The 12,567-nt window shown below is 35.3% G+C and overlaps 1 protein-coding gene across 2 annotated transcripts in view; it reads left to right on the forward strand.

Moving 5' to 3' along the window:
• LOC101888171 (tubulin beta chain) overlaps nt 1-12,567 on the forward strand; it is a 173,916-nt gene that overhangs the window by 146,058 nt on the left and 15,291 nt on the right. For both annotated transcript variants that reach the window (XM_059127048.1, XM_059127047.1), the window contains exon 5: nt 4,065-4,329. In XM_059127048.1, coding sequence (XP_058983031.1) covers nt 4,065-4,329 — 265 coding nt within the window. The remainder of the gene's footprint in view (nt 1-4,064; nt 4,330-12,567) is intronic.

A 12,567-nucleotide genomic window follows, 5' to 3' on the forward strand; every position in this document is an offset into this window, starting at 1 on the left:
TAGGCAACTTTTGTCATAAGCCATTACAATATCCAAATGCGAAACTTGAAAAAAAACGGTGAATAATGTAGCTAAAATCATCAATATAAGGAGGTACTATTATATGGGTGTTATACCAAAATGTGTACCTAATTTGATATAGAGTGTATAAATACGGAAAATGATTTTTTTAGAATAGCTGTTAGTATGAAATGTTTAGATAGAGTACGGAAGGTACTGATTTGTAATGAATTTGGTATAGAGTGTAGAAAAATATCTACAATTGTGAATATCGGTATAGTGATCACTCTGAGTGTGTAGTGTTTAGATAAGGAGATGAATTTGGAAATGTATACAATATAGTGTCCGACATCATAAAATGGTACTAAATAAGATATAAGTAGAAACAATCGAATATTGTTGCAGGAATCACTGTGTAGTGGTTATTGAAGTTCGTTTTATGTACTCAATGGTAGCCAAAACTGTGTTTTCGTACCCTCAGCCAGAGTATATATCATTTGATGTGGCCAAAACGTGCCTTATCGAATAAAGAATTTAGACCCAAGGTCTCTTTGGACTTTTTGTCCGTCTGTCTGTCTAAAGGCAAACAATAATTTTCCTGGCTTGGATGTTTGGCTAAGCTCCATTAGGAGAACAAATTTCCCCCAATTTTATGTAAAATCTCCCACTAATCACTTCCTCGAATAAAATAACAAATTGCAATTTAATTATCGCCCAATTCGATCGCCAGCTAGCTCATCAATGCAATCACTTTACAATTTTTTTGATTGAATTTTTGTCAAAGAATTACACACACACGACACCAACAACAAGAACAACAACAGAGGAGTGCATGCGTGCGCCTCTTCAAACGAATGGACAAATCTATTGCGGTATGGTCTTTTAACCAGAACAAATGAACACAATTTTCAGTTGTCAATTGCAAATAAAATGAAATGAAATGTATTAAGGTGTTTACTCATGTATGCTGGTGTGTCTGTGTGTATGTGTATTGGTATTGGTGTTTATTAGAAGTGTTAACTGGAATTGACATTTTAATCGAGTTTCATAATTAAAAGTCGGTATTTTCAATTTGTAACACTGATGAAGTCCAGATGATTATTGCCGACAAATGTAATTATTTTCCAGTTAGGAAGACATCGGACTTAACCAGAAATTTTCACAAAAACTTAACACAAACATATGTATGTTTTGGAAAGTTCCACCAAAGTCGCAATTATAATTTTCAAATACAATCGAAGTTTTGCGGGTGTTAAAATAGTAACATTTCAAAAGAAATTATATTGTCATCGCTATTAAGTTTGTCAAAGAAAATGTTATTAATAAGTTATTAGGGCGTGGCATGGAAGATGTTGCTTGAGACTGTTATGTTACTTTTAATAACTCTCGTTCTTTATTCATCTTCAAAATTGTCCATAAATAACTAGAAACTTATTGTTTTCAAAACGCAAGTAAGTAAAGGCTAAAGCCGAGCGTGCCGACAGTGGGATACAACAATATTGTAATTTTCAGTAACATTTATGTAGATCCGAAATTCTTTGCACTGAAATGAGCGAAATTTTGAGTTCACACAAGAAATGGTATATTTCACCCGCTTAATTTGCTCCGATGACCATCCAATGTGGAAGGCTTCTACCCTGTCCTGAACCCTAATCTCACGCAAAATTACTCCACGATTGGCCGATAATTGTAAACTAAAGAGTAACTGCAAATTCTGATAAACATCAAAAGTTGAAGGCTTCTGTCCTATCCTAAACTCTAACATCACGCAAAATAACGCTTCGATTGGTTGATAATTATGAATTATAGGTCGACTGCCAATGAAGAAAGAAATCAGTTTTTTTCCAATTTCACCCCCATAATATTTTGCGATCATCTCCCCCAAGGTTTTATTCTCCGTACAATTCGTGAGAATCATACCACAATTGCGACCTTTTGCGTGATTACACATGAACATGAACAGACAGACTAACGGACACAAATATCTAGGTCGACTCAGCTCGGCAAGATAGGCGAGGGGGTGTTTTGGCCCAATCAAATATAACGAGTAAAAAAGCTGTAAATTCGGCCGGGCCGAACTTTGAATTCCCTCCATCATTTGGAACAAATTTGGCAATTGTCAAAAAAAAAAATTCGTTAAAATCTTAAAAATACCAAATGTAGCCATCATATTAGGGTCAAAAAGGCGACGTGGACCTGCATAGGCAACTTTTGTCATAAGCCATTAAAATATTCAAATGCGAAACTAGAAAAAAATCGGTGAATAATTTAGTTAAAATCGTCAAAATAGGAAGGTACTATTATATGGGGGCTATACCAACATGTGGACCTTCACAGACAATTTTCTGCCTTAGGCTGTAGTATCCGTTTCGAACTTCAAATAACAAATTTGAAACAATTCCGGTGAATAATGCCGCTTAAATCAACAAAGTACCTAATATCGGGAGGTACTGTTATATGGGAACTATACGAAAACGTGGATCTGCACAGACAATTTTCTGTCTTAGGCTGTAGTATCCGTTTCGAACTTCAAATAACAAATTTAAAACAATTCCGGTGAATAATGTCGCTAAAACCATCAAAATATCGAATATCCTGAGGTGCCGTTATATGGGAGCTATACCAAAACGTGGACCTACAAGGCCCAATACCAAAAGTCGTGCAGACATACATTTGAGTAAAATTTTATCAATCCACTTCATTTCGTTAGGAAGGTTGTGAATTCCAGAACGTACGTTTCCAATTTGTGCACCTCAGCTCCCATATATTTTTTTTACCCTACAACACTATGTGTTGGGGGTATTTTAAGTTTGATTGGGCCAAAAATTATGTAACACCTCGAAATATTGGTTTCCCACATAGGAAAGTATATATGGGTCTTCCTAGCTCGCCGCGCTGAGTCGATCTAGCTATGTATGTCCGTCTGTCCATGTTAATTTGTAATCAAGCTACAGGTCGCAATTATGAACCGATTCTCACGAAATTGAAAATGGAGGTGGGGTTAGGGTCAGAATAGAACCCTATTGTTTTTGAAGATGATCGCACGATATTTAGGGGTTGAAATGGACCAAAAACAGAAAATTTTCCTGATTTTGCAATTGCTCTATAGGTCACAATTATGAACCAATCGACGCGAAAATTTACATGGAGTTAGAGTTTGGGACTGGGCAGAAACCTACCAATTTGAGCGACCATCGGACAATAATTAGCGGGTAAAATAGACCCTAACTTTTATGTTAGAAAATAGGAAAATTTCCATTAAACCGCGAATATTTTTAATCCCAGCCAAATCACAAATACATTAAGAGATCACTTCTGACAATTACAGTCATTCTAATAGCCAATAAATCGGATATAAAGCCAAATAGGTACAATACATATGTAAAAGAATGCATATGATATGCATATGAGCTCTACTAAATATGCGAAGTGGAATAGGGTCTCATATAGTCGGTACTGCCCTATTTTGACGTTTCCTTACTGGTTATAAATACTTTCCTTAAATCAGACATATCATGATTTCAAAAGACGGACATGTGAATTTTCTTAAATTCACTTTGAATTTAATTCGAATTTTTGCCAATTCTTCGTATTCAACGTGACTAAAAGCAACCTAGGAAAAAATTGCCCACATAGTTGAACCCACTAGTTTTGAAGATTTTTAAGTTATTTGTCAATCGGATTATTCTGAATTTGTGTTCTCATGAACTCATGAAATGAAAAATGTTTGTAAATTCAGAGTACTGTTGTTATTGTAGGATTATTTTCAAATGTTTCAGTCTGGTGTTACCATATTTGTGGATTCAATGGAGCTGAGCCGCGACAATAAAATAATATTTAATAAAAATCAATAAAACATTTTTCACCGATAAGCGAGAGACCGCAAATTCAATGGAGCGTGGATTTCAGGGTATTTAATTAATAATTTTACAGAATTCATTCGACAAGAAAAACAACAACAATAGCAAATATACATCCATAAATAATTGTCAAACATCTCACGTTCTTTTATTTTTCTTTTCTTTTTTTTCTTCTCGCCCGCATTTCGCTTTTCCACGTAACAGCTAACAATGTCTGGTGTTACCACCTGCTTACGTTTCCCCGGTCAATTAAATGCTGATCTGCGTAAACTGGCCGTGAACATGGTACCATTCCCACGTTTGCACTTCTTTATGCCTGGTTTTGCTCCCCTCACAGCCAAGGGCTGCCAGCAGTATCGTGCCCTGACTGTTAGCGAACTTACCGCCCAAATGTTCGATGCCAAGAATATGATGACCGCTTGTGATCCCCGGCATGGACGTTATTTGACGGTGGCTTGCATCTTCCGTGGTAAGTAATTTGTGGGGATAAGTCTTCATTTTGAAAGTGTGTATGTATGCGTGTGTTTGACAATGTTGAAAATTTCCCAAACGGAAGAATTTTATCATTTTTGTTTTCCCTGCACTTGGATATCCTTTCATTTTGAGTTTCACACACCAATGCAGGTGTTTGTATACACCGGAGTGTGTAAATACAAATAATTATGTAAATTGTTGTAATTGTGTATATGTGTGTGTGCAACATTTCTTAGTACGACGACGACGACGACGACTACAGTTCTTGTAATTAATCCTTTTTGATTAATGACATGTCCTGATGTTCGCCTCTGCTGATTAAATATGTCTTGTGTTCCTTTGACGCATACACGGATTATTCCTTGCCTTTGGTTTTTCTCTACGCCTTCTTCATCTTCGTCTTCGCCGCCTTTTCGGCTTCTTTTTGGAAAATTCTCAGTTAAACCAAGATTAAGGACAAATTATTAAAGTGATTTGTAATAATGTATTTGTAAATATTGTATAAGTTACGTTAAGGCCTTATTAATTCCGGTGTAATTAATGTTACGAACAACAAAAGGTAGACATGCTCAGTGCCAGACGCCATGGAGAATCAAAAGCTGAAAAATTACGGGTAAAATGAGATTTTATTTTCATAAAAAGAAAAAGAAAGAATATTAAAATGAATTATTTTATCAGACAACTATAATTATGTTGAGATACGACCAGAGTTGAATCCGGCTCGAGTCTGAAAAAAAAAACGATTTATTCAACGAAAAACTCTCAGTTTTATTTGTTCCCTCATCGATTTGAAGTTATATCGAGTTACTTATTCGAACTGAACCCTTAAGTCATATCAACCTGTAAATATACTGAACATATTAATTTTAATATAACGAAAAATTGGAGGATATCGTTTAAATTTCAAATCCCGGGCCTACAATCAAGATATTTTGATAGGATGTGATATATTAAGATTTTTTGTGATCATTAAGATTTGATTATTTTTTTGCACCAAAATGTCTACAAAAAGTTTAGTTTTCTAGTCTACCGAAACCGATCATATTAGTAAAACCCTTCAACGCCTTTCTATAATTAAAATTGGCCACTACCACATCTAAATCCTAGAAACCAACAGTAATCTCAATATAAAATTTCAGGAATCAATCTCTATTCTTTCACTCAACGGCAAATTTAGTACCATTTGGTACTTTTCGAACAATCATAGTATACCTAAGTCTGTTTTTACACGGTCTTTTTGTACACGGTTTTGATATAACACGGTTTGAAAATTGAATATTTTTAATTTTTTACACGATTTTATTCCATTTAGCACGATTTTAAATTTTATGTACGTCAAATTTAATTTTTGCGAAGTATGTTCATATCACAAAAAAGTATTTATGAAAGAAAAAAAGTCTGAAACCATCGATAGTATCGATAGTTATTCTATTTTATTTTATTTTTTACCTTAAAAATTGAATAACCTATTCTTTTCGTTCACAACATAGTTTTTTAGTTCCTGAACTTGCCATACATTTACTTTTTAGATTAGAGTGCATATCTTTTTATCATTATTTACTATGCTTGTGAAAATAAGCATTATATATTTGATTTAATAAAATAAACATGAATTCTTGTTCTTAAAAATTCTTGTTTTTCACTAATTTTAATAGGTTTTAGAGATTAGGAACAAATCACCCATTTTGGTATAAGATCAATGTCATTTTTTACACGGTTTTTTTTACACGGCTTCTTCTGGAACCAATCTACCGTGTAAAAACAGACTTAGGTGTATTCATTCCCAAATCATAGTACACATTCCCAGCGACATTCATACCAAATTTCAGGATTTCTGCTCTATTCCTTAACATAGTTCTTCATATAGTCCTTTTTCAAACAGCTAAAGTGTGCATTTTCAAAACAATCTCCATATCTCAATCTAAGACACAAACAGTGGCCTTAATATCAAATAGTTCAACTCCTTTATTTCCCCCATTACCAAATTTAGTACCATTTAGCACTTTTATAGCACACATATCCAAAATCAGCTCCTTCTCTCAACCACAGACAACCACAGTGACATCCATATCAAATTTCAAGATTCCAACTCTATCTCTTAACCCATTACCAAACTTGGTACCCATATCCAAAACAATCTACAATCCTAGGCACTAACCTAAAATTAGTACAATTTAGTACATATCAAGCAATTATAGCACGAATCTGCAAAACTACATCCATATCTCAACACCAGATACCAAAATGCCCAATGCCCAATTTAGTAACAAAACAACGCCCATATCTATATCAAATTTCAGGATTTCTGCTTATTCCTTCAAACAGTACCAAATTTAGTACTATTGAGTAATTTTCGTACACACTTCCAAAACCACCTCCATATCTCAATTCCAGAAATCAACAAAGATCTCAATATCAAATCAACAAAAACCATACCTTAGCACAATACCCATTTTAGCACCATTTAGTACTTTTCGAACAATTATTATACACATTTCCGAAACCACCACCAAATGTCCAGGCTACATATGAACAGCGACCCTAATACCAAATTTTAGATTTTAAGCACTCTCTGTTCACCCAATACAAAGTGGTACCAAATATAGAACTATTTGGTACTTTTCCTTCACTTGTAGTAAATTTCCAAAACCACTTTATTATCACAAACCTACCGTCAACAAAGACCCAAAAACAACATTTTAAAATTCCAGCTTCATCTATTCACCCTAAACCAAACTGTTCCAAATTTAGTACCATTTATACAGTTCGCACATTTAGTACACATTTAAAAACCACCTTCATATATCAAACTTACTTTCCAACCTTGATTCTCATACCAAATTTCCAAATTTTTAGCTCTATCCGTTCACATAATACCAAATGGTACCATTTTTGAAGTTCAGTACCATTTTAGAACTTTTCAAAATCTTCGAATTTTCAAAAACCCTTTGCTGCATCTATCTTGCACATCAGTTGTGACTCTCATTCCAAATTACAGAGTTCTACCTCATTCCATTTGTTCTATACAACTTTTGGTAAATTTTAGTAATTTTCTTGCCTTTCTATTACAAATTAAAAAAAAAAACCTTTGGTACTCCATCAGTGATTCTCATTTCAAATGCTAGCTCATTCCCTTTGTGCAATACAAGGCATTTACTCTTAGTACCTTTTAGTTTTTTTCTTACCCTTTTAGCACGTATTTTCAAAAACCCTTTGGTACCTCATCAGTGAATTTCATTACAAATGTTAGTTTATTCCATTTGTCCAATAAAAAATACTCAATTTTCTGCACTTTTCGTACCCTTTTAAAATGAATTTCAAAAACCCAGGATTATCATACGCCTACGCAGCAAAACTCGTTAAAAAATTCAGGATGGCAGCTTCAGCCGTTTCGTCTGGGCGTTGATTCTCAGTCAGTACGAGAAGCAATGGACCAACATTTTTAATGTTCTCTTCATACCTAATTCTGATATACATAAATACAGCGTTTAAAATGAGATATACAGGGTGAGAAAAAAACTGCAACAAAGTCAAAGGCCTTCGGGGCGAATTAAGGCCTTCAAACGGCTAATGAAACCATCACACTCTGCCCGAATGTTGCTCTGCGGTATTTTGGCCCATTCCCGGCGATGCGCTTACTTGAGGTGATCGACACTTTGGTATTTTTTAGTGCCAACCTTGCTTTCCAAAATACTCCAGACACAATAGTCCAACGGATTGGTATCTGGAGATTTTGGTGACCATTGTGTGCTGGAAATGAAGCGTGGCGCGTGCAGAGTGCGATGGTGCTGAGTCCTGTTGGAATGTCCAAGGTCTGCGGCCAAAATGTTTACATGCCCAAGGCTTTATTGCACCCTCCAGAATATTTTCGCGATAATATTCGGCATTTATTCTGATGCCACGATCGATTAATGCGGGCAGAGAGCGACCATCGGCTGTTATGGTAGCCCACCATCACCATGGCCGGCGTTTGAGTTCTGGTGGCCAACCGGAGGTGCACATTTTCAGCTGACCTCTTTGGCAAGTAAACACGATCATTTTGTTTGTTTACAAACTGCTGGAAAACGAATGTTTTCTCGGTGATCGGAGATAACCTTTCGGCCACTTTCGGCCAAGCGAAGCAACTCTTTACCTCTTTTTTTCTGCTGCGGTGTAAGTTTTTGCACTTTTTGGAATTTCAATGGCTTACCCCGAGCTCATTTTTCAATATTTACCGAATGGAATATTGCGATATGTTCAGCTCACGAGCCATTTTTCAGTCACTGTGACGCAGGTTTCGATCAATACGCTTCTTTACTTTTCGAACCAAACAAAAAACACAAAATATTTATTCACATTTAAATGCTGGAGTATTCTAAAGATAGCCACTTGTGGTGTCCAGCCAAATATAAAGAAATAAAGAATAACTTTTTTCTGAAAAATTCTCACCAAATGCTTTTGTACGCTTGTAAACGGTATAATGAGCTGTCACTGGAATAAATTTAACAGCTGTCGTGCGAGTGGCTGAGAAATAACAGCAGTCTGAATTTGATTGTAGTTCTTTCATTTCACCCTGTATGTACTCCCTTCTCTCAATATGAGATTTCACTTTTTCACAAAATTTTGAAGATTTGCTAGTCATTTGGCCATTAAATTTTTGAATTCTTTTTGTAATGTCTCAAATACAAAAATCTTTAATTTCGATTAAATTTGATTTTTAATCAAAATTTCGCTACACCATCCACAATTCGCCCTCCCTGAGAGATGGACAACATTTCATTTATCTAAAAATAATAATTCGCTACATTAAACATGGTCATTTTTGGACATGTTTATGTTTCTTAAATTAGTAGTCTCAACAATATCTCTAATCATAAAAAAGCCTACACAAAATTAACGAAATTCTTTTCAAACTCATATAAAATTCAAACATTTTATAAATGATTGCCTACTTCAACATTTGTTATGAAAAATTCATTTAATTTTCTTTTCAACACAGACTGTTAATAACAACAATTCATTAACAGTAAAGAAATTAAGTAAAATACCAACAACAAAAAAAAACAGAACACACAACAATAGCAACAGGAGGCATTTTTTATGTGTCTGCATCCTTTTCCAGGAAAATATTTTACGCACCGAAAATAAAATATGTTTCAACATAGAGCCCTCCCCGTTCACCAACAAATAATCCAAAGTTAAGAGATGGCTTTAAACTTTATGACTTTTTGACTGTTACAATGAGAGCAAAGGACATGTTTGGTGGTGGTCATGAGGGGACGATGATGATGATGATGGACATAATTTGAAGCAAAAACAAAACGAAGCTACCGCCGCCATTACCATTTATTGGCTTGAATAATTGTGGTTACTTCTCTAGGCGCCCCCCACAACAACACGTAGCATTCGACAATCATGACAACAATGACAGTTTTAGCTTAATGACATTCGCTTTCAAATAACACCGAGAAGGACAAAAAATGGTACACACGCCAGCACACAAAAAACAAATGAAAAATAGTTTTTTAACAACAGACCATAAACACTTTTCTGCCCCACCAGCAAAACTCTTTGCTTGTGTTCGAGATTCGAAAACTTTTGAAAGACTTCTAGACCCATGTAACCATAACTTTTTTTAGCTAAGCCACAAAACTTTGTCATTTCATTAGAAAACAAACCCTCCGCCCTTTGACATATTTTTTGCAAAAAAGACAAACGAAGAAAATTTAATGATATCTTCAGGCCTATGACACGCCTCACAGTAGAGGCTTAGCTGTCGTTTGCTACTACGGATTATCAATGAATAGAACATTTTCCTATAAAATTTTTCAATATGAGTTTACCATATGAAATGGGGCCGAATTCCAAATCGATATAGTTTTACCGCTTTGTCTGGTAATTCCAAGTTGTTTTTTTTTTTCGAATCATTTATCTCCCACTGTGCAGAAAAAGTCTGTCAGCTCCCTCCCTCCTGCTGGCACCCAAGGGTGATTGTAGTCGAGTAAGTATTACGTGAATAAGCCCACTTAATAACAGCTCAGACATTTGCCAGGTGAGACGTGCGACATGAGGAATTTGGCTTTTCCAAGAGGCTTGACACTTCCAAAGTGGCATAAAAATGCTAACAGACCAGCTAAAGTATTTTGTTTCCTTCGCTTTTTGCATGGCATTTGATTAATGGATCCGCTGGTATTTTGGCTGTCATAGCGCCTGCAACAGTTTTTTTTTCTTTCTTACTGGCTGGCTGGCAACAATGATGATGGGCTTTAGACGGGGATTGTTATGCGAGTGGGGGGAAAACAGGAAGCATATTTTTCGAAATATTGCTATTTAATTTAATAAAAATGGTTAATCCTAAAATTGTTTCCGTTAAAGTAATATTTTTGTCATGGGAGATGAAAAAGAAAAATATACAAGATATGAAATATATATATAAATAAAAAAGTACAAAAGCTGTAAGTTTTATCGGACCTAAATCTGAATAACCACCACCATTTGGAAGGAATTTGCAAATTTTCAGAAAAAAATTTTAGATAATACTGCTAAAATCTTGAAAATTCCGAATAAAGGAAGTTAACGTTATATTGGGGCCTACAGGTGAAATAAAAAAATTGCAACAAAGTCAAAAGCCATAATTTTTACATTTTTTCTTAAATTTTATTGAATGAAAGCAAAAATGTCGGAAATAGCATCAAATTTTAGAAAAAAAGTTTAGATTTGTTCTAATTGGTCACATTTGGAACAAATTATGGCCCTCAAACGGCCGATGAAACCGTCACACGCTGCCCGAATGTTGCTCTGAGGTATTTTGGTAAATTTCCGGCGAAGCGCTTGCTTGAGGTGATCGACACTTTGGTATTTTTTAAGGCCAACCTTGCTTTCCAAAATACTCCAGACACAATAGTTAAATGGATTGGTATCCGGAGATTTTGGTGGCCATTTTGCAACCATTCTTGGGTGGCGCGTGCTGAGTGCGATGGTGCTGAGTCCTGTTGGAATCTCCAAGTTCTGCGACCTAAATGTTTGCGTGCCCAAGGCTTTAATACACCCTCCAGAATATTTTCGCCATAATATTCGGCATTTAATTTGATTCCACGGTCTTTTAATACGAGCGGAGATACGCCATCGGCTGTTATGGCGGCCCACACCATCACCATGGCCGGCTCTTGAGTTCTAGTGGCCAACCAAAGGTGCACATTTTCAGATTAACTCTTTCGCATTTTGTTTGTTAAAAAAACATTGAGCAGTTCACCACCTTTACTTCTATCACGCTTTAATTCCATCACGAATAACTTTTATTCTGCAAAATTCTCACCGAATTGTTTTTGTGCGCTTGTAAACAATATAATGAGCTGTCACCGGAATAATTTTAACAGCTGTCGGACGAGTGGCTTTGAAATGACATTAGGCTGAAGTTGGTTGCAGTTTTTTATTTCACCCTGTATACGAAGACTTAGACCTGCATATGCCATTTTCTGTTATAGGCTGTAGTACCCATTAGGAACTTGAAATACGAAACTTGAAACAATTCCCGTGAAATAATGTCGCCAAAATCAACAAAACACCCAATATAATGGGAAGAGTTGTATGGGGACTATACGAAGATGAGGACCTGTACTGGTAATTTGCTGCCACGGACTGTAGTACCCATTACGAAATTATAATACGAATACCCATTACGATCTTACAATGTCGATAAAATCATCAAAATACCAAATATTGGGAGATTCCATTATATGGGGTCTGTACGAAGACGTAAGAGCAATTTCCCATCATAAGCCGTAGTACCCAATAGAAACCTCAAATTCCAAATTTGAAATACTTCCGGTGAAAAGTGTGACACAAATCATCAAAGTACAAATCTGGAGGTGCAGTTATATTCAGACCTATATTAATGAATCTTAAATAACTTCTTAACTTGTTTAATCCCCCAAAAAACTTTAAATCTGTCGATATAGTCATATTGGGACTAAACCACATCTGAGTAACATTTTTGACAAACATTGTTAAATCGGCATATAATTTTATACTGATTAATAATATAGAGGTGTGAGGTCTATAATGTAAATTTCGAGGTATAACAAACAGGATGACGAAGTTAGTATACTCTCCACAGAATAGTGGAGGGTATGAAAAAGACTTTTAGGGTTAATTCATTTCATTTAACAGTCGGATTTAACTGCAAAAGACTTTTTATAAAATAGTGTATGAAGGACCCAGACTTTTGTTATTTTTTAAGCTTTTAGGCATTTCT

Source organism: Musca domestica, unplaced genomic scaffold (genome assembly GCF_030504385.1).
Source record: "Musca domestica strain aabys unplaced genomic scaffold, Musca_domestica.polishedcontigs.V.1.1 42, whole genome shotgun sequence".
In the NCBI taxonomy this organism is placed as follows: Eukaryota; Metazoa; Arthropoda; class Insecta; order Diptera; family Muscidae; genus Musca; species Musca domestica.